This window comes from Hevea brasiliensis, chromosome 11 (genome assembly GCF_030052815.1).
Source record: "Hevea brasiliensis isolate MT/VB/25A 57/8 chromosome 11, ASM3005281v1, whole genome shotgun sequence".
In the NCBI taxonomy this organism is placed as follows: Eukaryota; Viridiplantae; Streptophyta; class Magnoliopsida; order Malpighiales; family Euphorbiaceae; genus Hevea; species Hevea brasiliensis.
In genome coordinates, this window is record NC_079503.1 from 2,152,005 (window position 1) to 2,179,019 (window position 27,015).

The 27,015-nt window shown below is 35.8% G+C and overlaps 4 protein-coding genes across 9 annotated transcripts; 2 read left to right on the forward strand and 2 right to left on the reverse strand.

Annotated features, from left to right (window-relative positions):
- The first annotated feature begins 6,542 nt into the window (after positions 1 to 6,542).
- LOC110657864 (putative UPF0481 protein At3g02645) lies at positions 6,543 to 8,088 on the forward strand. The gene has a single exon (XM_021815274.2). It carries the CDS (start codon positions 6,692 to 6,694, stop codon positions 7,997 to 7,999), a length of 1,308 nt encoding a protein of 435 aa, XP_021670966.2. The 5' UTR covers positions 6,543 to 6,691; the 3' UTR covers positions 8,000 to 8,088.
- Positions 8,089 to 8,708: 620 nt separating this feature from the next.
- On the reverse strand, positions 8,709 to 9,904 carry LOC131170611 (uncharacterized). The gene is made up of 2 exons (XM_058130082.1): positions 9,407 to 9,904; positions 8,709 to 9,218 (listed from the first exon to the last, which is right to left on the reverse strand). Exons 1-2 carry the CDS (start codon positions 9,902 to 9,904, stop codon positions 8,709 to 8,711), a joined length of 1,008 nt encoding a protein of 335 aa, XP_057986065.1.
- Positions 9,905 to 14,801: 4,897 nt separating this feature from the next.
- LOC110657863 (uncharacterized) lies at positions 14,802 to 16,334 on the reverse strand. Of its 4 annotated transcripts, none has more exons than XM_021815273.2 (4): positions 16,066 to 16,334; positions 15,568 to 15,957; positions 15,240 to 15,365; positions 14,802 to 15,143 (listed from the first exon to the last, which is right to left on the reverse strand). In XM_021815273.2, the coding sequence occupies exons 2-3, from the start codon at positions 15,936 to 15,938 to the stop codon at positions 15,272 to 15,274; spliced, it is 465 nt and encodes a 154-aa protein (XP_021670965.1). In that variant the 5' UTR covers positions 15,939 to 15,957; positions 16,066 to 16,334; the 3' UTR covers positions 14,802 to 15,143; positions 15,240 to 15,271. The 4 variants fall into 4 exon arrangements, with proteins under 4 accessions (XP_021670965.1, XP_021670963.1, XP_021670964.1 ...); XM_021815271.2 differs by having other exon boundaries at positions 14,802 to 15,152; positions 15,568 to 15,983; positions 16,066 to 16,331; XM_021815272.2 differs by having other exon boundaries at positions 14,802 to 15,152; positions 15,568 to 15,948; positions 16,066 to 16,330.
- Positions 16,335 to 19,901: 3,567 nt separating this feature from the next.
- Positions 19,902 to 26,764, forward strand: LOC110657862 (CRC domain-containing protein TSO1). 3 transcript variants are annotated; one of them, XM_021815267.2, is made up of 12 exons: positions 19,902 to 20,136; positions 20,989 to 21,143; positions 21,234 to 21,777; positions 21,915 to 21,983; positions 23,418 to 24,022; positions 24,116 to 24,187; positions 24,288 to 24,462; positions 24,546 to 24,644; positions 24,755 to 24,821; positions 25,225 to 25,393; positions 25,509 to 26,241; positions 26,337 to 26,764. In XM_021815267.2, exons 1-11 carry the CDS (start codon positions 20,056 to 20,058, stop codon positions 26,218 to 26,220), a joined length of 2,748 nt encoding a protein of 915 aa, XP_021670959.2. In that variant the 5' UTR covers positions 19,902 to 20,055; the 3' UTR covers positions 26,221 to 26,241; positions 26,337 to 26,764. The 3 variants fall into 3 exon arrangements, with proteins under 3 accessions (XP_021670959.2, XP_021670958.2, XP_021670960.2); XM_021815266.2 differs by having other exon boundaries at positions 19,903 to 20,136; positions 21,915 to 22,001; XM_021815268.2 differs by lacking the exon at positions 19,902 to 20,136 and adding an exon at positions 20,735 to 20,867 and having other exon boundaries at positions 21,915 to 22,001.
- Positions 26,765 to 27,015: the final 251 nt, after the last annotated feature.

Genomic DNA, 27,015 nt, shown 5'->3' on the forward strand with positions numbered 1-27,015 from the left:
CCTCCGTCTAGGATCTGCATAACTCTTCTGCCTACTGAAAGCTGTTTTCAATCGTTCCCTGATTAAAGGAACCATCTCTGAAGTGTACTGCACTAGGTCTACATCATGTACCTTTGCTTCTCCCATCTCCGTCCAACACAGAGGAGACCTACACTTTCTTCCATATAGTGCCTCATAGGGTGTCATCCCTGTGCTGGAATGATAACTGTTGTTGTTGGCAAACTCCACCAAAGGTAGCTGATCATCCCATTGACCTCCAAAATCCAAAACACTCATGCGAAGCATGTCTTACAGTGTTTGGATTGTCCTTTCGGACTGTTCGTCTATCTGAGGGTGGAAAGCAGTACTAAAGTTCAACTATGTGCCAAGTGCCTCCTGCAACTTCCTTCAAAACCGAGAAGTGAACTGGGGCCCTCTGTCAGATATTATGGAAGCGGAAACTCCATGCAATCTGATTATTTCTCGAATATAAAGTCGGGCGTACTATGCAACAGAATATGTGGTCTTCACAGGCATGAAATGAGCTGATTTAGTTAGGTGGTCTACAATTACCCATATCGAATCATATCCTTGTGTGGTACGAGGCAACCCAGTCACAAAATCAGTAGTAATCATCTCCCACTTCCATTCTGGGATAGGGAGCTCTTGCAGCTTCCCTGATGGCCTATGGTGTTCAAACTTCACCTTCTGACAAGTCAAGCACTTGGACACGAAGTCTGCTATGTCTCTCTTCATGCCATTCCACCAATAACTATCTTTCACATCATGGTACATCTTGGTGGAGCCTAGGTGGACATTGTATCGTGTATAGTGTGCCTTTGGCATGATTTCATTTTTGAGATTGTCCACATCGGGCACACATATCCTAGAACCTTGTACAAGGGCACCATCATTGGTAAATCCAAACTCACCATCTTCACCCTGTTGTACTCTTTCTATGATCTTCATCAATTGTTGGTCTCTGTGCTGAGAAACTCTAACTCTGTCTCGTAAGTCTGGCCTCACTGAAAAATGGGCCAACAATACCCCCTCATCTGAAAGATCTAGGATTAGACCTTAATCCATCAATTCATGTACTTCCTGAATCAACGGTCTCTTCTCCGCTGATATGTGCGCTAAGCTGCCAGAAGATTTTCTGCTCAAAGCATCTGCTACTACATTGGCCTTCCCAAGGTGATACTGGATGATACAATCATAGTCCTTCAGAAGCTCCATCCATCTCCTCTGTCTCAAGTTTAAATCCCTCTGTTGGAAGATGTACTTCAAACTCTTGTGGTCGGTGTATATCTCGCACAAATACTATAGGTAGTGTCTCCAGATTTTTAGTGCAAAGACTACAGCCGCCATTTTCAAATCATTGTGGGGTAATTCTGTTCATGCCTCTTCAGCTGCCTTGAAGCATAAGCCACTACTTTTCCATTCTGCATCAAAACACACCCTAAGCCAACTCTGGAGGCGTTACAGTACACGGTATATCCTTCACCACTCATCGATAGTGTCAACACCGGGGCAATGGTTAAACACTACTTAAGCTTCTGGAAACTCTTCTCATAGTCATCTGTCCAAATGAATGGTACATTCTTCCGAGTTAACTTAGTTAGGGGAGCCGCTATCCTGGAAAAATCTTGCACAAAACACCTATAGTAGCCAGCTAGACCCAGAAAACTTCGCACCTCAGTGATTGTTGTAGGCCTAAGCCAATCAGTTACAGCTTCAATTTTCTTGGGATCTACTTGAATGCCTTCACTAGAAACCACGTGTCCCAAGAATGAGATGCTTTCTAGCCAAAATTCACATTTTGAAAATTTGACATATAGCTGGTGCTCCCTTAAAGTCTGCAACACCATCCTCAAGTGCCACACATGTTCTTCCTCTGTCCGAGAGTATACCAAAATGTCATCTATGAATACGATGACAAAACGATCCAGGAATGGCCTAAACACCATGTTCATTAAGTCCATGAAGGCTACTGGTGCATTAGTGAGTCCAAAAGACATCACCAAGAACTCATAATGACCATATCTTGTCCTGAATGCTGTTTTGGACACATCCTCATTCCTGATTTTCAACTAATGGTAGCCTGATTGCAGGTCTATCTTGGAAAAGAATCTAGCCCTTTGGAGCTGATCAAACAGACCATCGATCCGAGGAAGTGGATACTTGTTATTCACAGTCACCTTGTTCAGCTGTCTATAGTCAATACACAACTTCAAGGACCCATCTTTCTTTCTCACAAATATAACAGGAGCACCCTAGGGTGAAGTGCTCGGACGTATGAAACCCTTGTCCAAAAGCTCCTGTAGTTGCTCCTTTAACTCTTTCAATTCTGTTGGTGCCATCCTGTAAGGCGGCATTGATATGGGGTTTGTACCCGGCACAACATCAATGCAGAACTCTATTTCCCTTCCTGGTGACAATCCTGGAAGCTTCTCAGGGAAGACATTCATGAATTCTCTGACAACAGGAACATTTTCCATGTTGACACCTTCTACAGATGTATCTCTCACCAATGCCAAATACCCTTGACATTCACGCCTCAACATTTTTCTAGCACTAATTGCTGACACCAAATTATATGGAGCCACGCTCCTATCACCATCAAAGCTAAACTCTTCCACACCAGGTATGTGAAAATACACCTTTTTGTTTCTGCAGTCCAAAGTGGCATATGAGTTGCCAACCAATCCATTCCCAAGATCACATTAAAATCCATTACTGGTAGAGGAACCAAGTCTGCTGGGAGAATCTTTCCATCTACTATTATTGGGCTACCCGGAAAAATCATATCTACATCTATGTTATCACTAAGCAGGGTAGCTACAGACAAAGGACATTCTAAAGTTGTAAGGTTCCTACCCAATCTCATGGCAAACACTGGGGAGACAAATGAGTGCGTAGCACCCGGATCTATCAAAACACGAGCCTCATAGGAACAGACTAGAAGAATACTTGCCACAACTGTATTGGAAGCCTGAGCATCCTGGTGGGTCAGGGTGAAAACCCGAGCTTGACCCCTACCCTGCGTTGCAGAACCCTGATACTGACTTCTACCCCCTGATCTGCCTCCAAATCCACGTCCTCCTTGTCATCGGCCCTATTGGCCACTGAACTGACTGCCTGCCATGCTGGAAGCACCAGGATACAACTGACGAGGAACATTTGCAACAGAACCCTGTGACCCCATCTGTGGCTCGCTGAACACAGGGCATTCCCTAACAAAGTGACCTTGTTGGCCACACCTGAAACATACTCCTGAACCCATCATACAAGGTCCTGAATATCCCCTTCCACACTGTGCGCAAGGTACAAGGGAGGATCCTAAACTGCACCAATCATGTACTCGAATCGTGATCACCGCTGGATCCGCACTCGTCCAATCCTCGTGACTTGTGTCTAAAACCACTCTTCTTATTCCTACTTCTTCCTTTGTAATTACTTTGGCCTCCGCTATCCGTAGTACCCATGTGGGGAACACCTGAAGAACCCTCTGCTCTCTTTTTCGTTGCCCTTCTACTGTCATCTCTAGTATAGCTAATCTCAATCTGTCGGGCTCGATCAACTACCACATCAAAAGACTGATCAGACATCATGGCCAGGTTTGCATACCTCTTGTCCAGTCCCTTTAGGAACCTTTTTACCTTCATACTTTCTGTAGCCACTGCTTTAGGGGCATATCTGCTCAATTCCAGAAATTCTGTAGTATATTCATCTACAGACCTGCCATTCTGCCTTAAGGTCTCAAAGGCCCACTACTTTTGGTCTCTGAAATTTTCTGGCACAAACCTGTTGATAAACAGTTCCACAAACTGGGTCCATGACAAACCTTCCATCCAAGGTAATATGTAGTCATTCATCTATTATCTAGGCATAGGCCCCATGACATGCTGCACACACTCTATGAGCCTTCTATCAGTCAACTGTAACTCCATCCCTGCCTGTTTGTAGGAATCCAAAAATCGATAGACATCGTCTGACACATCATAAGTACCAGGCACCAATTTCTTGAAATTAATTATCTGTTTGTAAGGTTCCCCTCTTGGTGCGGTAGACTGCTGCTGTTGGAGAGGGTGGACCATATACTGTGCCATCATATTGATGGTTCTCTGCAAACCAGCTAGAGTAGCTGCCATTGGGTCCATGGGACCCTGTGCCATAAAAGACTGATCCTGAACTGGTGGTAGCTGCTCTTCTACTTGAGCAGCTCTAGGCCTCCTACCCCGCCTCCTCGGGGCAGGCGCCTCATCCTGTGCCGACACCTCGTCAGGCACATCTGGTTCTGGTGCAGTGGCAGCTCTCCTGCTTCTACGCATTTTCCAGAAATTCAACAGCATTAGCCACAAAATTTCAAAATGGCATATTACACAACTCTATAGACTCATATTTACACACAATTATGAAGCAGAAACTAAAAGCAAAGATGACAATGCAAGACGAATGTGGACCCTATTTTCCGCATGTGACTCCTATTAGACTCTTTTCAACACTTTAGACAAATTTTCCCTATGAATCTGGAGCCTAAGCTCTGATACCACATTTGTCACGACCCAACCTATGGGCTGGACCGGCACTAGGACCTAGGCCAGCCTAAAGCCCCCGAGGCCCGTAGTAAACCTAACTATTCCTCAACCCAAATCTAAAGCCCATTTGGGCTCAATTTCAAGGATTCAACCGGACAGAGTCCGACCATAAAATGGACCTTTCAACGGAGAGTTTTTGACTCATCCGACCTGTAAACACAATATATAATCAATTGGAAAGCTCAGCTCACCCTCCAGATACTCATACAACATATAAATAAATGGGAGCTCAGCTCCCTCATCCAGTCCATCAACATACATAAAATAATAAGTTTACAGGTCCAAAATGACAATTTATATTACAGACCCAATTCAAATAAATATTTCTAACACATACGAAAATTCTAAGAGTTAATAGGTTTATACAAACATTAATAAACGACCTGCGAGGGAGCAAAGCAGGTTAATACGTCCTAAGTCGTGCCGAAAATCCAGCAGAGTCTCCCCTATACCTAGAACCTACCCAACCTACAAATGGGTTTAAAACACACTTCTATATCCACCAACCATACACCCACAACTCAATCATAACTCAATCATATCACACAGCCCCTCCTGGGCCCATCCAAACAATCATCAATTACAATATGTAAAATTATAGTTTAGTCCTTATAATTGACCCTTTTGCAAAAACTACTCAAATAAACTCTAAAAATTTTAAAACTTTGCCCCGGGGTCCTTGGCAATATTACCAGGCTATTGCAAAAAGAATCATAATTTTCTGAGCTACCACAAATATTTTATGGATTTTTAATACCATTTAAGCACTAGAAAATTACGAAAAAGCAAGGTTCGGGTTTACCTATGCCGATTCCGACTCCGAGGACGCTCTCGGGACGTCTGACAATGGTGGGGTAGCCAAAATCTCGATCCAATTCGGAGACTTTTTTGATAGCCAGTCTGTCTGGTCGAAAATTCACAGATCCGGACAACTGTCGAATTTCCGCGAATTAAAGGTACCTACACGAAACCCACAACACGGGGGTTAGTATATAATTTTTACGAAATTTTCTAAGCTCATTTAATGCTCGGAAAAACACTACGAAGTTCCATGGGACCCACCGAAAAACGGTGTCGAAAAATTTTGAAATTTATATTGCCGCGAAACTCTCGACGAGTGGAGCGCTCTGGTACTCTCGGTTTTCTCGTGGGGTTCACGGTTTGCGAGAAATCTAGCCCAAAAGTCAAAATGAGCTAAAACTTCCCGGACAAAAATTAGCCAAACCGCTCTACGGATTTTGGTGTTCTTGGTGTCTATGGAAAGCTCTCGAGGTATAGATGGTGTTTGACACAAGACTCGGCCCAATCGGTGGCCGGATCGACCGGATTTAGGCCGGGAAGGTAAAGCGTCGTGCGCGCACAGGGGAGGCGTTTGCGCGCGTTTTCCGGCCACCTGGGACGACGGCCGGCCGTGGGGAGGCACCGGGGCGGCGCGCCGGAGAGGTGGGGAGGCTGGGGAGGCGGCGGCCCTGCTTGGGGGTGAGGGAGGAGAGAGAAAACGGGAGGGAGAGGAAGAGAGGAAAACGCGCGCGGGAAGGAAAAAGAAGAAGAAGTAGGAGCTGGCCCGATTCGGCCGGTCCGGTTCGATTTGGCCGGTTTGATTCATGGTACCTGAAATTGAATTTTTACTCTGCTTTGGGATAAAAAACGAGGCCCAAAAATTTCGAAAAAATTCTAGAAAACTCAGAAAAATTCGTAGACTCCAAATATATTTTTAGTTTTGCCACGTGGTCTTTAAATTAATTTTTAAAAATCATCAAAGTGTTATATTTTCGGGAAATCAAACCCGATTTCGAAAATCCAAAAAATTTTACATAATTTCCTAAAATTTAAATAAAATAAAATATTAATATTACGTACAAAATAATAAATTTAAAAATTTGGGGTGTTACGGCTTACATCCAATGACTTTTCAAAATGAATATGTGAATAGAATATTACATAAGCATCCACTTGCAATTAGGGGAGGAAATAGAGAGAATACCGTTGACTTCATACCTTCAAGTCTAGACTACCAGGATAACAGGTTTTACATTGCCATCTCTTTTAATTCCTTCTAGTATCATTTTTCCATTTCATGTTATTAGCCAAACTCAAATCACATCGACAATTGGATGGCAATTCAAGGAGAAACAAGCAATGATACCGCAATTGATATAGAAGATCTTCAAGCCAGTCTGTTGGTAACCTCTATGAAGAGCAGGTTGGAAAGTTTGGCTCCTGTATCCTCAGAGAGATGTATTTATAGAGTTCCCAAGAGACTCCGAGATGTAAATGAGAATGCATACACACCTCGACTAGTGTCGATTGGTCCTTTTCACCATGGCAGGGCTGGCTTAGGTGCCATGGAAGAGCACAAATGGAGGCATTTACAGAATTTTCTGCAGCAGACAAAGGTAAAGTTGGATGATCTGGTAAATTTTATAAAAGAAAGGGAGGAAAGAGCAAGAAACTGTTATGCTGAGACTATTGAACTTACCAGTAATGAATTTGTGCAAATCATCACTGTTGATGCGGCCTTCACTATTGATATTTTGTTGGGTAGAGTTTTTCCTCACTTAACATCTCCAATAGAATGTGTCTATGATAGATCAGGTCTCGTGTTCGATATACATCGCGACATGCTGTTGATTGAAAATCAGCTTCCATACTTCATTCTTAGTGATGTCTTGGACTTTGCCAAGAGCAGAGCATCTCCTGGTTCACCTGAGTGGCCTTCCATTCTTCAGTTAACTGGTGCTTATTTCAAATCCTTTGGGCAACTAGATCATCACTTCAATACCATGAATAGCAATGAAGTAAGGCATTTCGTTGATTTCCTAATACTTTGTCACCAGCCATTCAAACAAACGCAACCACCAAAGCAGAGGAGACTAAAGTTCAAAGGGGCAAAAAGCTTAACTGAGCTTCATGAAGCTGGAGTTAAATTTAAGGTAGCATCAAACAAACACTTACTGGACATACAATTTACTGATGGTGTCCTGGAAATACCATATGTAAGGGTGAGTGAGATGACAGAAGCATTTTTCAGGAATCTTATAGCATTCGAGCAATGCCATTGCAAGATTTCATATATAAGTGATTATATTGTCCTCATGGACATCCTTATAAACACTCCTCATGATGTAGAATTACTTGTCAAATGTGGGATTATGAAAAACATGCTGGCTAACAACCTGGAAGCATCAATGCTTTTCAACAACCTTGCCAAGGAAATTTTGTTTGATTCTAATGTGTTCTATTATTTACTTCTCTGCGAAGATTTGAATGACTACTGCAAGGTCCGTTGGCATAAGTGGCAGGCAACATTGAAACACAATTACTTCAACAATCCATGGGCAGTCATTTCTGTCATTGCAGCAGTTATTCTTCTTCTGCTCACTTTCATACAGGCTGTTTGTTCTGTGATACAGGCTTGGTAGTGTATTATTTCAGTTGCTTTCATATTGGACTTTCAAATTGTGTAACTGTCATTTTTTTTATATCAATGTTTCCCACCAAAGTTATCCTATGATTGTTCCATTTCTTCTGTTGCAAGCTTAACCTTATAATGCTTCCTTATTTTACTCTCCCATACAGTTGTAGTAATGTAGAATCTACCCAGCAACAATCAGGAAAAGCTGCTCAGTAAGTAGAGAGATACTGTGGTGTTCACCAAATAATCAAATCAGCGTTACAGTCCACATCTGAATAATTAGATGAAAACTGCAGAGAACAAATATAATAAACTTGATCAATAAAGACAGGAGCATCAAATTTTTATTCAAGTGAAGTACTTTGAATTGCAGCTGGCGACATGATATATATATATATATATATATATATATTTGGAATCTATAAAGAGACGGGAATTTCCATATCCAATAAGTAGGCCTTTCGTTCTAAGCAGCAACTAAAGTATTAAGTGTTCTGGAAAGTATAACGATTGGTCTCTATGAAAGAATTTTATAAACCAAAGTAATAGATAGAATAGCAAAAGTGTCTTCCAGGCAGTAATTGGATCAAATTTCGTTGTGAAATATGAAAAATTACAACTGAGTTGGTCTTTTGATTTCATTTTTTGTCAAAGATACCATGTACAAAGAACAAGGTTCCTCTATGCGTAAGTATCCTATCCTTGGCCCCAACACACTACAGATGACCTTGCAGTTCCAAAACCCCTTGCATCCCTGCTGTTTCCCATATAAACTTGAATAGCCCAAGAGCCCTGTCCAACTGCTTCACCCCGCTCTTAACCATCTTCTCCTCAACAGAAGTCAAAATCCTCCCCATGCACAAGCAAAACCTAGCGCCACCTTCACCACCATAAATTCCTCCACATAAATCAACTTCAATGTCTCTAACATGTCCATAGAGGTAATACAATAAAAGCGTGAACAAACAGCGTGAAGAGTAACCCAGTGTCTTGGAGAGCTTCTTCTGCACCAGGCTTTTCTGATGCCGAGCCTCCTTGTATCCAATAGCCTTGTCAACCAAAACATCCTTGATCTGAGAAAACCCTTCTTTCATCACCTCAAGCTTTGCCACATGATAAAGTAATCCCTTCTCGCTTTCCAAACACCTAATGAGATCATTGAACATCTCAAGAACTTCTTCCCATGTACCAGAACTTTGAGAATTGACACTGTTATGGGATCCAAGCTGCATCCATAAGTGCACTCATGATCTGAGATGCCAGTATGAGCTAGGAACTTTAAACAGCTAGAAATTATCTGCTGCCCCATGTTACTCCCTTTGCCTGAATATTCATAATACAAAGAGTCCATCTCTGACTTCAATCCATTGAGGATCTCCTCAAGGGCACCTGTCCATATCCGGTGCTGTGTCACCTGTGGGCATATTGCAGAACGCACCAACTTCCTTTGTTGAGCAGATACACTAAGGAAATTGCTTATTTTGGTTAGGGAATTCACAATCATGGGCTCTCTTTCACGTAGCTTGCTAAAAGAAACAACTGGCTTGAATTTTGTATTAGCTGAAATGGCCTCTACATTTTCCTTTAGATTTTGCTGAACCCAAGGCGAACCAATAAACATACTTACAAGTGACTTCAATGTATGCATCTTGTCCGCAATACGATCATCAATAACGATTGAATCATCATTGATATTCACCAACTTTCCATCAATTAAATCGACATTTTTTAACTGGTGGGTCAATTTTGTTATAGTTGGGAAAGCTTTCTTATACCACTCAAAAGGCAAAACTTCATCCTGGGATTCTCTTGAGCAGTGATACAACATCAAATGCAAGTGGACAGTACAATTTCTCTTGGATGTAAAACACTTTGCAAAATGGAGAAACTTCCGTACATGCATACAGATCATTATTAGCTAACCAAATTCTCTACATTACAAATACAGAAATCAAAATGCAACTATTGCATCAACAAACTTCATTGCGGCATTATATCAAACATTTAGTCAACGGACAATCCCGCACAAGCAGCACAATTAACCATGTCAATAATAGGAGCATATGTGATTGATAACTCATATAAAACAGCATAAATATAGAAAGAACTCAAAATCAAGCATGAAAAGGAAGATTCAAGGCAAAATACCCGACCTGACTACAGTATTGTGGGCACGTGAAGTGCTGGAGCTACACTGGTATGGAAGCAATCGATTGGGAAATATCGATCTGGGCTGGATATCTTGCAAGAAACCATCGAATTTGGGCCTTTATTAGGACTTTCAACAATTTTAAAATAGGCGCACGTAGTGGCCCTTCTCATGACACTAATAATTATAGCGATTAACTTTCACCTAAATATTTTTAAATTTTAATTATTCAAATTTTATCTCATATAAAAATATTAATAATTATTTAAAATTATTTTTACTATATTTTAAAAAAAAAATAAAAATTTTAAATTTATGTTCATTAAAATGTTTCTAAAAATTAAATATTTTTAATTAAATTTTTTATTAAATAAAAAAGTGAATTATTTTTTAAAATTTAAATATATATTAAAATGCATATAGTAATATTTTCTTATCTTTATTTATTATATAAAAAAATAACTTATGATATTAAATATTAAACTTTATCTAAACATTTTTAAATTTTAACTACTAAAATATCATCTCATATAACAATATTAATAGTTATTTAAAATTATTTTTATTACATCATTTCATAAATTTAAAAATTTTAAATTTCTGCTCATCGTAATTTTTCTACAAATTAACTTTTTAAATTATTTTTTTATTAAATTAGAAGGGGAGTAAATTATTTTTAAAAAAATTATATATATATATATATATATATATATATATATATATATATATATATATATTACTCCCCAAAAAATTATTTATAAAATTTAAGCATTTTATTTTTAAAAATATTTTTTATTATATTTTAAATATAAGAATTTTAATAATGATATTTCAAATATTGTCACATGATTGTTTTTTTTTTCTCTACTTGTTTATTCTTTTATTGGTGTATGTTAACAGTAATTAAAAAATAATACATTGATCAATTTATTTATTAACAGTTTAAATAAAATATAATTAATTAAGAACTTTATTATTAACATTTTATAATACGATTATGAAAATATGAAATATAGAAAAACACATATCAAATTATATTATTAAAATAAAAAATAAATAATGTACATAATATGCAGATAAAATAACTAGTTATAGCTTTATTCTAAATCTGATTCTTTACTATATGAATCTATTTCAATAAAATTCAGATCGAATTAAATAATAAAAAAATACCCGACTTATTACTATGTCCAATAATTAAAGCATAAATTAGGAACATACATGTAAAGATTTTGGTAGTAATTAATCTAATTGGCAAAGTATGTGTGAAGGTGTGTAAAAAGAGCAAGAACGTGTATGGTTGATACTTGATAAAGAAAGAAAAAGTAGGAAAAAAGAAAGTTTAATAGGTTAGAGCATGCTTGGTTTATAAAGTTGGAAAAAGGAAAAAACTTTTCAAAAAGATTAAGTAATTTTTTTTCTTAGCTTCAATTGGATAAAAAGCTCCCTTGTTTTTGATACCATTGACTATCACAGTGTTTATTAAAATTCAGCAATCTTGTACTTAATCCACTCAAATTCTTTTGTTTTTGATAGTTTTTTGGGGCCCAACTTCCATTTAAAAACCATGATTAAAGATGTTCTTGTTCTTCTTTTATCAGCAACACCCCCCATCAAATGTCTTTTCTCCTGTTATATTGAAATTAATGCATTCATTTGTATTGGAACAATTTTCAAAGAATCTTCCTAATTCATTGTCCTTGATTAATCAATTAATTTCCAACTTATTATGACATTGTTATATCTTAAAATCTGAAATTACTCACCTAAATTAAATTATATTCAACTCAATTAACTTTTTATCTCAAAAATTATAAATTAAATTATAATTAACTAAAATCTCTCTAAAATCCTAATTTTACTATTAGAATCACCTCATCGATGAAAAAAATTTAATACCTATTCTTAAACTTTACAAAAAAAATGAACTTTACCTGATTCAATCTTAAAAAATAGTTTAAGGGATTGTTCAAATTTTTATAATTAGCGTAATTTTCTTATTCCAAATAGATATGAAATAATACTCCTCATGTCTTTATATGAATATTTGAAGTGTAAAGTTCATAAATATAAATATTTGTGAGTGGCTCAATATTGAGCTAAAGGTAGACTTCGATAGCATATGGAGAAAATAGATGAGACACAATTTAACTTTAAAAATTAACTTAAATATAAAGAATTATCAAAATCCTTAACTCTCTATATTTAGTATAATTTTCTTATCTCAAACAAATGTACTCATCTTTCAATTTGATAAAGATGTTGGTCCCAAAAGATCAACATTCAACAATATGTGTTATTGACTAATTGAGAGATAATCAACTAATACAAGATTAGTGGAGCAGCCTAATAATAATAATATATGATTGTGATAAGGACGAGAATAATGATGGAATGCAGTGAAAATTGGCACAAAAACCTCTAAAAACAGGAGGAAAACAAAATGAGAGCCAGGTGAGATGATTAGATAGGAAGTAATAGCAGTAGTAGTAGTACTTGACTTCACTAACATCAACAAAGCATATGAAGTAACATAAAGCTATGCTTAAAGTGAAACAAAGAATCTTGCTAAAAGCTATATAATGGAGTGTAGTAGCAGACACTAATGAATGTGTGGTTACTTTTTGACCAAATAAAACTAATTAATTTTCGTGTTAAACATATATACCCGAGAGGTCAATGAGGGAACCCATGAAAGGTGTTTGTAAAAGCTTTGGAATCCTATGTGAATTTCCCCCTTTTTTTAATATATATATATATATATATATATATTCCCCCTTAGATCTTCTGGGTTGGAAGTTCATTAGATTATATAAAAGTTAACCCCATCCGTTAATTAAATTAAGCAACAAAAAAATATCTGTAATAGCAGAATGATCCCCTTTGGACCAAAACTAAATATCTCAATCTACTTTTTATTGTCTTGTTTTTTTCTTCCTACCACTAGTAAAATATATATGAATCATTTAAAAATATAATATATAATTCATGAGTTTTAATTTAATTATATAGAATCGACGTTTATCATCATGTTAAAAGTTTAAATTGTTAACAGAGACGCGAATCTAATCTTTTATAGTATAACAGATGAAGCACTATAAGCTAAAAGAATTTAGGCAGAAGGTTAGCCTATTGAATTATCTAACTCAATGCCAATAAATAGTACTGAAATTGTCTCTAAAATTATAGAATTTCAAATTTAAATTTCAATCAAAATCAATTATACTAAAAAGTAAAAAAGCAAAATGATCCCTCATCAATGTCATTTTATATCCTAATTAATAACATATTTATTATTCATATGTATTAGTATCACACCTTTGCATCTAGCATGCTCCAATCTAGATTTTTTCACTTACCATGCTCTACCCTAAGCAGGGTTCCAAAGAAAAGCTTGTTAATTGAGGTTTAGCTGAATGACTCATGCTAAATTTTTTTACAGCTCATTTTATTAATAAAATTATCTTATTGCTTATAATAATTAAAAAAAAAATTCAACATTTCTATCTCAGTTAAATGTGATCCCTCCTGCAGGCAACACATGATACCTTCAGAATCAGTGTATGAATGAATATTACATTTTGCAAGACAAGCTTAGGATTTTGATATATCATAACTATAGTAGGCAAGCATAATGCTTAAGATACAATAACTACATAAAATTTTTACAAATTTAGTAAGCTCAAAGGTTTTTTTTTCTTTTTTCTTTTTCTCTCCATTTCACTTTGTAAAAATGAACCTTTTCAAGTTGAATTTGTAAAAAATACTCAACAAAATAGTTATTAAAACTCTATATTATTAACATTATCTTTGACATATAATCACAAAGAAAAGCAAATAGAATGGGCAAATGCATACAATCTAATTCATAGATAGTAATAAGATGGTTTCTTCCTTGTAATTATCTAGTTTACTTCTAAGTTTAGACTTTAGAGTGCTCATGGAGATCATGCTATATATATATATATATATATATATATATATATATATATGGCAAATATTTATTCTATATGAATGCATGATGAGGGAATCTCTTTTTACACATCCACTAGCAATAAATACTTTTTGGGTTAAAATAAATTACTAAAGTAGAGAGAGATTTTGAGAGGGAGAATGAGACTCTCTATTATATGAAGAGTAAGAGATTAAGGGAGGTAATTTGGGAGGGTTGGTTTTTATAGAAAATTTGGTTATTTGCAGTGAAATCAACATATATATATATATATATATATATATATATATATATATATATATATATATATATATATATATATATAATAAATTTATTAAAGTTATTAATTATAATACGATTTATATGAGACTTCATATTATTAGTTAGAATAAAATTATTATATATTGATTTCGCGTTATTTGAATCTAATATCTATATCAATTTACATTAATAAAAAGATCCCACAGTGGTCCATCTGCAACTGCTTTGCCTTTAATTGCTTTGCAGAAAAGAACATTATATTAATTATTTACAATTTTAAGTCAATTATTCCTTGGACCACTTGTGGACAAAGCTGCCTTGAAACCTTATATAGAACATTGTGTATTGATGATATGGAAAGAGAGAGAGAGAGAGATGGTAATTAAATATATTATATATCTATTAACAAGGAGAGAGGTATAGTTTTAGTAATTAGCAAGGCACACCTTGAACTGAATAACCAAAAGATATATCATTAGATACTGTCTCAAACACAAACTGATCATCATCCATACAAGAGAGATTGATACCGCAGGACTACATTTCGATATTACTTAATTATATATTTAAGAAGGCTCACAAAATGCTAAATGATCCATGCAGGTCTCTCTCTGATCAACCATACATGATCTTTCTAAACCTCTCCTCAGCAGAATAAAGATAGAGAAAATATCCAAAATAAAGAACCAAAATAGAGGTAGGCAAAAATAAAAGCTCGATCTGGGATGTACGTAGTAGCAACATAACTGTCTTAATTTTCTTGATTTTTCTTCTTGGAGTTGTATAGTACTGCAGTGCCTGCAGAAAACCCAGTTTAATGTCTCATGATTAGAAGGTACATATAGGTAGCATATATGATTTGCAGAGAACAAAGTAATTTCATACCCAGAAACGGAAATGGAAATTAATCGATGATTTTAATATGAAGACTTGCTAGCAGATAAATCCCTCGGTGCATTGCATCTGTAGCATTCAGTCCTGCTAGCAAAGTTGTGCTCGTTGCAGCCAGACCTGTCAAATTAAAATATATGAACATATAACACTCATTAATTAACAGTAACTTGAGTTTAAGTGAGAAATTAATTAGTGCACAGAAATAAATTACCATTTTCTATGAAAAAAAATAGGTATACAGTTATGTGCATGGACACTGTACGTATTATAGATGAAAGAAGAGAATGTATAGAGTGAGAAGAGAAATTAATTAAATAACCTAGTGCAAATCCAGTCTCCAGATTTCCATCCTGAACGACTAGTGCTGCCGCCTCCAAACCCAAAACCTCTCATCCGCGACATATCACCGTCAAATCCACCAGAAGTGTCGTCCTTGGACGCACCACACTTGAAGCAGCTGGAACGGCTAGCGAAGTTATGAGCTCCACAGTTGCCAAACGTGCAATACCAGTCACCAGGCCTAACATCAGGCCCCGTAAATCCAAAAGATGAGCCACCCCTCCCTCCAAAACTTCCATAATAGTCACCTCTCTCCCCAGGCCTTGGCTCTCCGCAACGCTGACATGAGTCTCTCCTTTGGAAGTTGAGGTGCTGGCATGACCTGCAATTCCAGTCCCCTGGTCTGCTCATCTTTGCTCCTCTGAATTTCCTTGTAAGGTAAGAGAAACCCAATAACTATATATTAGTTAAGTTGCATATAAAACTTATAAAAAAACTCTGAACCAACATTACCCTCCAGCTAGAGCTAAGCACTTACCTTGAGTTAACTAGCAAGCAAAATCACAGAGATGAAAGAAAGGAGGATCAGTACGTACGTACTAAGTTGAAGAAGAAGAGATTGTTTCCTTGTGATTTAGGTTTTGGGGTAAGGTGGTTTAAATACTTGGATAGACCTCGATAATGGGGTGAAGATTGAGGTAGCCAGCAGAGAGGTTTTAGCCGTTTAGGCTTTCTTTTTCACATTCTTCACTTTGGGTCTCCTTGAACAATGGGATCGCAAGTGACTACAATTAGAAAAAGAAGTAAAGAAATTTTGAAAATCAGATTCCAAAGACAAAAGAAGTTCAATAATTGATAAAGCTCTAGCTACCGCCTCTTTTTAGGGCTTCTGGAGGGTGGCGAGAGTGCATGAGCACGTCACCTACGAATTTCGCTTTCAACTTCCACAACTGCCCTTACTAATTTCTCCTCATAAATAATATTGTCATTACCTTCATATATAATAATCATAATTGCGTATCATAATCATAATCAACGGTTCATTTACCAAATGTGTGCATGTGTTTTATAATAAAAAATATATGTATGAATTTTATTATATATATAATATTTTAATTTTACAACAAATTTCAAAATTAAAAAAAAAAAATGATAGATTAAAGCAAATGAAGGAAGGAGGAAGTCGTAAGCGAAGAGTGCATGCCAAGTGTCCCACGTAAAGTATGAATTGCAACCTCTAAGCACAACATAAACAACTCATCAATATCTTTTTTTCTCCTCTATAAAATGAGCCAAAGGGAAACCTTTTGACTATGGCATGCATTTAGGGCCCTCTCTAATTCTGCTGTCATAGTAAATTGAATTACAGTCCACGCAAGTAGCTAGCCAAGGACAATGATCTATGTTAAGGGTGCTCATCGGAAGTGAAACTTTCTAACCGGAAAATGCAGAAGATTGTTGGAAAGGTTCATGTATTGAGTTAACCTAATCTCAAATCAGACCATGAGTGAGTGTAATAAGTGATTTTGGAGTTATGACTGGATAAGGAGCTAGGAAAAAAAATTCACTGGTTGTTAGCAGACAAATTGAATATTCGAAATCCCATATATCTAAAGAACATAAGAGAGAAGATGTGCCCTACACCTTACATTTATTCTTGTCTCATAGCACAACAGTGGGGGGTCATGTCTCTCCTTTAATTTTTATACTTTGCGAACCCATGCCATGACCTCTTAGCAGTCTCTATTTAAGAAAAAAATGTTGCTTACTTTTCATTTTTGAATATTCCTTTTATTCGTACTTTGGACTTAATTCTTGGGACAAGTCAATAGGTTTTTCAGACAAAATTTTTTTTTTTTTTAAATTTTCATCTCCATGTTAATAATTCTATGCAAATTAATAAATCTTCCCCGGCTACGGACCATTTATCATATTGGGTATGGAAATTTTCATGTGCATGATTCCTGTTGCTTCCATCTTTATCAAAATTAGTAAAAACAATTCATATATGAATAATTTTATGTAAGGTGGTGGATAATATATTTTATTAGGTCACTCGTGCATGTCAGTTTTGGTAATTTAGAGGAACGTATGGGAAGGAAGGAAACTAAAGTAAAAGTTTGTCTCTAACTTGAAGGAAAGAAAAACCGAGAGAGAGAGAGAGAAGGGAAGGTTATTTTCTCTCTTCTCTTGTGTTTTGAAGTAGAATAATGAAGAGGTAATTAAGGGAATATAAGGTTCAAAAATTAAAAGAAGGAAAATGATATATAGAGTTTCGATAAAGATAGTCGAAGTTGATGATGGAAGAGAAGTCTTCGAGGTTCAAATTTTGACCATCTTTTCCTTTTCTTTCTTCTTCACTGTGATGGCTTTTTCACTCTCATTTTCTCTTTTTTTTTTTTCTTCCTCTTATATTCTTTCATCCTATTCTATAATTTTGTTTTTAAACGTTCATTCTCTCTCTCTTTCACTCAAAGAGAAAAATAACATGCTCCAAGAGATTAACTCAGGTGATGAAAGAGATTTAATAACTCTTAGGTTTAAATCTTACCTCTGATATTTTCATAGAAATATTTTTACAAAGTGTAGAGTTAATTTATCTATTTTTATATATAAAAAAAGAAAATGTAGAAGGAAAGGAGATTAATTAATTAATTAGTTAATGAAATTGAAAGGAAAAAAATGAGATATCACCCACCATTTTCTTGGGGAATGGTAAAGAAGGCTGTAGCAAACTGTGAAAAAGCAAAAAGAAAGGGGACTGATTCGATTCTCTCTTCGGGAAATGCTTCCATGCATGACCATCACCAAACCCATTACCCTCCAACGTATACATTCTTTCTACTTTCTCTTTTTATTCTCTCCAATTACAAGATGCCAACTTCTACTAAACTATTTAAATATACCTTCTTTTAAGCAAAAAACTTTTTATTTGATAAAATTATGTGCATACAACAATCTCATTATAACTATTAATTTTTATGAAATTCATGTAAAACTCATTATAAGAAAACCGTTGTACATACATTAATTTCATTATATAATTTTTCTCAAGTAATATGTTTACGTATCCATTTACACGTTTCTTCTTATTTTTCATGATTAAAATTTGGATATTTTAAGTAATTAAATTTATATTTTTCTCACAAAAATGTAATAATTTTGATGACATTATTATTATTTTTAATTCTCATAACTGGAGAATATTGAAAACCATCCATTTATATATTCAGTTGTTTAGTTTAGAACTGCCCAAAATGACTTAAATTGAATGGACTTGGTTTTTCCTTGTATTCTCTAGACTCTTAACAATTTTAGATATAAAATTAATAATGTCTATTTTTATTTATCATAAAAAAGAATAATCAATTTTTCCACAACAAGTTCAAAAATGGAGATTGTACACACACATTTATTGATTCAACCTTAGATTAATTCGATAATCTTTTATCCTTCTTAAATTTCCACTACATTTGAAAAATTTTTAAAAATTTTTTAAATAAAGGAATACAGAATATAATAAAAAGAATTTCTTTTTGTAATTAATTAATTCTGATTAAACTCAAACTTGAAATCTGAAAAGAAAATTTCTAATATTACTGAATTAAATTTTATTAACAAAAATATTAATTTATTGGATATATAAAACACATTAAGGGTAAGGGGATTATATAATATAATTACAAAAAATGATAAATTATGGTTAATAAGCAAAATATAAATACACTATCAAATATTGAAATTTTAATTTAAAATCTCAATTGAAATTTATAAAGAAAATATATATTATTTTTATAGATATAAAATAAAGATAATTAAAGCAGGAAATTGATATAATGTACGTTGTTTGAGTTGCATGCACGTGAGCTGCTAGACAGGTTAATATTGACATCACCACAACAACAAAAGGAGTCACCTTTCTCTTTCTTTTTACTTTTTAGTCCTCCAATATCTTTTTATTTTACTATTGAAAGACAATTTAAAAAAAAAAACATTATTTTAATTATTATTAAATAAAATAATTGAACTAAAATATATTATTGAAAATTTATTATAAAAATAAAAAAAAAATTGCTTGAGTTGTGAAGCTAGAATAAAGTTGGGCTTGTGTTGCTTTCTTGGGCTGTTGGGCTGAGTAGAGTTGGTTAATTTTTCTATAAGCCACGAAAGAAAGCAGAGCCTACAGCCCATAGAGAATGACATGGTTAATGCTGCAGAGTCCTGCCCAGCTTAACAGACTTGGGCTCAACTCGGGCTTAATAGGCCCATTTGTAACAGTATGGGCCCATAGAGAGAAGAAATGTTCCCGCTCGGATTTCACTTTTTTAAAACCCCGCCTTCTTAGGCTACGTCTCTTTTTTTTATCTTTCCTGAAAAGAAAATCCACAAAATAAAAATTTACTAAAAAGGCTAAATTTCTAGTTACATTTTTTCAACAATCACTCTCAAAGCCTCACTGCACACGGAGAGAGAAAGAGAAAGATGCAGAGAGTGGTCTATAGGGTTAAAATAATTAGGGTTTTACTCCATGGATTCACCTCAACCTGCTAATACCACCACCACTGCCGCTGTCACCGCCGCTTCCTTGTCCGATTCCCCTCCTGTCCAAGTAATTGCATTTTCAACTATTATTTTATTTCAATTTATGTTCTCTTTTTTATTGTTTATGCTTGAACTTGAATTCTTCATTGTATTTTCATTGTTTAATGGATGATTTTTCGTTTATGGTTTGTTTTTAGATCTCCTCGTAATTTTTGTCAACTTGTTTGATGGGTTTAAGCTTTTCTCAACTTGGAATTAGGGTTATTTGTGGAAATTTTTCTTTTATTTCTTAATGCGGTTAGGGTTTGGTGCTGCATTTATGTTGGTAAGGTTGAGATTTCAAGTAGGTTAAGAGGATTTTGGTGGTCGTTTTACATATAAGCAAACTTGCCTTTCTTGACCAAATAGGTGATCGGAGTTAAAGTTTGCTGGAGTCTGAGGGCGTGTGATGTTTGTCCACCTTTGTTGGTGCGATGGAATCTGAATTGGATATGGTGCAATCCTAGATTTCGTATAATGCTGTCTGATGTGTGTCCAACTTTGATAGTGGGGTGGTATCTGAATGGCATTTTGTGGGTCATTCACATGTGCATCAGTTTTGGAGGGATGTCTTCAAATAGGTGAATCTGCAAATGTGCTCTTATTTATCAACAACTGCATTTTTTTTTTAAAGTTTGTAGCAGTTCTAGGCCCTGCATAACTCCATGATGTGTTTGGAGCTACCTAAAAGCAAATGAAAAGAAAGTGCACATGAAGGCCTTTTGCTTATTAAAATTAGCATCCTATCATAGAGATTTTGTGAGTAGGTAATTAGGATCCTTTATCTGCATCGCAAACATAGATCCTAAACAATAGAGCTTTTCATTTACACTTTAAACAATGGTGAATATTGTGTTCATCTCTTTTCCTTTGATTTCAGGAATCTCCTTTTTCAAATTACATAAGCAATCTATCTCCAATAAAGCCTGTGAAAACTGCACATGTGCCTCAAGGATTCTTAGGAGTCAGTTCTCCTCCTCTAGTATTCACGTCGCCACGTACTATACCACACCGTGAAACAAGTTTCTTTCAGAGGTTTGAGATGTTTAGATTGTTGTTTTACCTTTCAAGTACATTAATTGTGGCTTGAACTCTGCTTATATGAGGATTTATTATCCTTCTCAGGTCGCAATTCACACAGATACCCAGTGCAGAAATACCTGAGAATGATGATGGAAGAAAGAACTTTGCTGGTCTTTCAAATGATATAGGGGAATCAGATAACTATTCCAGCAAGTTGATCGCTGACGTCCGTCAGAACAATGATGGTGAAAATTCTGCACGGGACCAACCTGGCAGTTCCTCAGGGTGTGTTGATGAATACCTATACGATCCTGTGGATGTGGACTGTGCAAGCTCTGCTAATTTGGTAAACCCAAATGCTAAACAATCTAATGATGTGCTTCAATCATCAGTAAGCAGTTTAACTGACTCAAACAAAGGTATATTAAAATCTGATGGCAAAAATCACTTGAGGGCAGAAGTAGACAAGTCACAGGCCTTGTCTAAGCAAGCTGAAGAGGATGTTCAAGGGCAGTCCAGATTTGAAATCAAGCCAGTACAAGTTGAAGAGGATCAAAGTGGTAACAAAAAGTCATCTATTAAATGCCCAAATGTCCAGTCTGACCATGCTTCTGAGAAAAATCAATGTGATGTTTTAGAGACTCAGGTACCTAGGTTTTCTTTGCTCTAATTAGCTAAAGCACATTAAAGATGTGTAAATCCTAAATGCACATGTTATACTATTGGTCTTTGTTAAGCTGCAGAATGAAGGAGTTAAGTTTAATTCCTGCCAAATGTCTGCAGGTTGTTCAGGCACATGAAGACTACGATGACAATGTGGCAGCTTCCTTACAGGGAGCCATGCACAACATGGTACAGCTTGAACAAGAGGTGGAAACTGTTATGTTGTCAATTTTATTTCAATTCATTTTTATAAACCGCCATATATGATTTGTTTTAATTCTTAACATGAAAATCCATTAGTCATTTCTCATGCCTTTTCAAATGGATGGATTTGGCTAACTTATAAAAGGCTTATTAAGGTGATTGATGTGATTGTTTCTGTTTTTTATTTTTATTTTTATAGTCTATAGAAAGTGTTTTTGAGGATTTAACCCAAAATCGTTTAGAGTGGGGAAAGTGAATTCATATAGCCGACCCCAAATTTTTGAGATAAATGCTTAATTGAGTTGAGTAGTCTATAGAAAGTGTTAAATTTTTAAGAGAGTGTTGGGCAAATTAAGTATTAGTTCATTCTTACAAATGCATGGCTTAAAACTAACTTTTGGGTTGGAATTAAGCTCAATCTATTTTCTCTACATGGTATCGAAATTAGCCCCATCTTGCGAGATTCGACATTGAAAGTGTTGGCCCATGAAGCGGTGGCTCACAGAATGGTGGCCTATGCCCATTGAGTAAGGATAGGTAGTACAATGTGTAAGGCACTAGCCGTGGTCAACGTGATCATAACCAACTTAGCCGTGACCAATGAGGATGTTGGTTCTCCAAGCCTGGGGTACTTTTATGATCCCATATTGCTAAGAAATAATTTTAGTGAGAGGTTTATAAGTCTCTAAGCACCCTCCTCTTATAAGCTGATTTTTAAGGGTGATTTCTATCTAGGTTATCTATTCCTCACATGGTTGGATTATAGTGACTTGTGGTGCTCAACAATTTAATATCAATTGGTATCAGAGCTCGGATTGAGTTATAAATTTCAATCGCTCATAAGGTTGTATAATTGGATTCTTATTAGGTTAAAATACTAACTAATTGTCAAATGACAACTATCTGGTTGCACTTGAGTGAGACTATTGTGAATCCCACATTGAAAGAATATTAACTAAAAGGGTAATATGTAAGTGGTGGGATTATAACGTTAAATTAACTGGTCATTTTGATATGTAAAATAACTCAATCACTTGTATAAGTTTAGATTAAAATGAATTAATACGTAATTTGTCAAGTATTCTCTTCGAATTTAACAGATAGAAAGAAGCAGAATACTAAGATCTTTAGCTTTTCCATATTTGCCTTCTTCAGATTGCAAGCATATGATGGGTTTTGTATATCTACTTGATCACCTTATATGATATAGTCTAGGCTTACCATGTGTTTGCTTTCACGGGCTTCAGTAATTTTTTATTTTTATTTTTTTATTTTATTCAATGCATGTTTAGTATGTGTTCCTTCATTCAGTGGAGAGGAAAAAAAAAAGAAGTGGGCTTTTTTTTTATTTTAAAAATGATTATGAAATCATGCTAGGATTTGCTGTTTGCAATAGAATAATTGTGAAAATAATTGCAGGCCAGTCAACTCCAACGTGGCTTGAGTAGGCGCTGCCTTCAATTTGAAGAAGCTCAATGGAAAACTATTGTCAACAGCACCTGCTCTCCAAATCTAACGAACTATGTAACTGGTTCAGGATCACCTGGTTCTGCTACAGAATTGGAGAGCCTGAATTCATCTCTTGTGGATTTAACTGACTCATCTAACAAGAAGGAAATGGTTAACCTGTCCCGACCAGCGACTTCCATGTTTCCTCTTCGCTGTAATGAAAAGTCTCCCATAGTTGTGTCCAAGCCATCAGGCATTGGCTTGCATCTAAATAGCATTGTCAACACTTTACCAGTGGGTCACACTGCAGCTGCAAGCATAAAATCCAGTAATTGCTTAAAACTATCAAATTTAGTTGAGAAGGTTCCAATCACTCCTAAAGACAGGATGCTTGAAACCAAGGCTTCACTTGCTGCAAGTGATACCACAGCTGAGTCATTTCACAATGCAGAACCTTTAAATATGTTGCAGTCGCTTGGGCATCAATTAACTCCATCAAATAAAAGAAAGTTTAACCCAGAGCATGAAGACAATTTTGAGGAGGTTGGCCAAGAGAGCCCAACCAAAAAGAAAAGGTGAGTTCACTTGCTATCTCTTATGCTTTTTAATTTCCCTTTTTTTTTTCTATTTATATTTAAGAACTGGTGATATGTTTCTGGTATTTTTAGGAAGAAATCATCAAGCCTTGATGGTGAAGGTTGCAAACGTTGCAACTGTAAGAGGACTAAATGTCTGAAACTGTGAGTGCATTCAAGTTCTCCTTTGTAGGAGCTTGATTCACATATTCTTGTTATCAACCCGTTTACCAATCACTACAACCTCTACTTTTTTCCTTCCCAGATACTGTGATTGTTTTGCTGCCGGAATCTATTGCGCTGAACCCTGTGCTTGCCAAGGCTGCTTCAACAGACCTGACTATGAAGACACGGTTCTTGAAACACGACAACAAATTGAATCACGTAACCCACTTGCTTTTGCTCCCAAGATTGTCCCACATGTTACTGGGTTTGCAGCAGTCAGTGGTGTTCTCAACCCTGTGTCCTGTTTCTTGCTAATCATCTCATTTGGAGACTTAGTAATAAAATTTAAATTTCACAGGAAGATGGAAACCAGTTGATGCCATCTTTAGCAAGGCACAAGAGAGGCTGCAATTGCAAAAGGTCTATGTGTTTGAAAAAATATTGTGAATGCTATCAGGTGTAGTATTATGTTAATCAGAATTATGCTGTGATGCTATTATTTTTGTCATGATATCTGTTTTTCAATATTTCCTAACTGGACTTTTTCTTCTGATCAATGTTTAAAAGGCAAACGTTGGATGCTCTAGTGAATGCCGATGTGAGGGGTGCAAAAATGTCTACGGCAGGAAAGAGGGTGAGCCATCACTCTAAAAATTTTTGTTCAGTTCCATCGTTGATCATAAAATAGAATAAATTTGGGAAAATAGTGTTGTTTGATGAATGAAAGAAGAATATTCTATTCTGCCTCTGTAGATTCTTATTAAGCTAACAAAATAGAATTTAAAGTTTCACAACTTTTTGTCGATTTCTGGTGCACTTTAGGAGATGGTGTATTGTACTTGGATGCATTTAGAAAATGGATATAATATGGAACGTCCGGAATATTATTGATTTGGTACTTTGGTGAGGGATTTGGAGTATAATTCATAGACATTGTTTGCATGCGCGAAATACAAGAGTTGGAATTTGGAAATGAATTACTATCATACAAGTGAATAATGACTATTGGAGTGGTTTTTGCTGTTTCCTTTTATCAGAATATGGCAGGACTGGAGAAATAGCAAGCAACATAGTCGGCGAGGAAAGATTGGATGGTAGAATTCATGATAAGCTGGAAATGATGGCAACTAATAAAGATTTGTTACACGCTGAGTTATATGATCTCCGCAACCTTACACCCTCAACGCCATCATTCCAGCACTCAGAGTAAGATTTCTTTCGACATCAATTCTTCGTTCTAAAGATACTGAATCTTTTACATAAATTTTTGTTAGTTGCTTATTGCTCCTTCTGCTTTTTGTTTGTTTTTGCTGTCTTGCAGCCACGGAAAGGATGCACAAAAATCCCGATTCAATTCTAGTAGATATGTACCATCACCTCAGTCGGACTTTTCCATCTTGCCATCATATGCAAAATCCACAAGGTCTCCGAGAAATTCACACAACAATAACATGATTCCAGAAACGAGTGAAGAGATTCTGGACATAGATACCTGTGGTCAAGGGATGGATTATAATGTTGCCGACATGATGAACCAAATCTCACCAAGACACAATGCGCTTGAGAATATATGTGATCTTACTCCATTGCAAAATCCCTCAATGACTGGGGCTTCTTCAGCTTCGTCTAAAGCCAGAGATTGGGCAGGTGGTTCAGGACTCCAATTGTGCCCCGGAAGTGGGTGTTTCTCATCTGGTCGTTCCCTTCGCTGGCGTAGTTCACCAATTACACCAATGACTCGATTAGGTGAGAGCAAAAATCAAGAGCATGGCACTGATAGTGGGCTTTATGATATTCAGGAAGATGACACACCTGAAATATTGAAGGAAGCTTCCACTCCCGTTACATCTGTGAAGGCAAGTTCACCAAATAAAAAACGAGTTTCTCCTCCTCACAAACATATCCAGGACCTCCGGTCAAGTTCTTCAGGAGGCTTGAAAAGTGGTCGCAAGTTCATATTGAAAGCTGTGCCATCCTTCCCACCTCTCACCCCTTGCATTGATTCTAAAGGCGGCAAAAATGAAAAACAGTAGCAACAAACAGACACGCTTGAGGTGAGCCCTGGTCGTGTTTCTTGTGATCTATAAATATATTAATTCTGAACTATTGATTTTGATAAGCAATTTCTGACTTGGACATGCTACTATAGTTTGCGGTGGTGTTGGGCATACGCGGTCTAGGGAATCATCAAAATTCAGTTGTGATTTGAGGGTTCAAATTGTGCCAGGTGTGGATATGGACCTCTTTGGAATTCCTTGCCTACAAGAGTTTTCGTAATTGTCACAGCCTATTATCGAGGCAGGTGGGTACCTGAATGGCCACGGGTTTGAAGAATAATTGCTTAGAAATTTTGCTAAGTATCATCATCTGCAGTTTTTTTTTTTTTTTTTTTTTTTTTTTTTTTTTTTCATCTTCAATTGTTATCATCACTTGTTGTTTAGTTGGATGTTCCTTCAATTGGATTCCGTTCCTTACAGTTGGACAGAAGTACTAAAGTTTTGCTTTACCAGGTGAAAATAACACCGTTACTTCTCTTAATGCTTTTTGAATGAGTATTACCGGTGATTCATTTGCTTATTTGCTTAACATTTAAATCATTTGGATTACTTTTTGAGAATGCAAAATCATTTGACAATGGAAGAGATTAATCTCTCAAGTATTGGTTGTATAGTTTATCATAGAGCTTGGTAAAAATGGTACCGCAGAGTTGTTCGCTTGGCCTATATGTATGAATGGTGTAGCTTTCTCATGGCATTGTTCATTAAAATGTTAATTTTTCCATCCACAAGATGGATAAGGGAAACAATAATAGACTTGGATGGGAATGA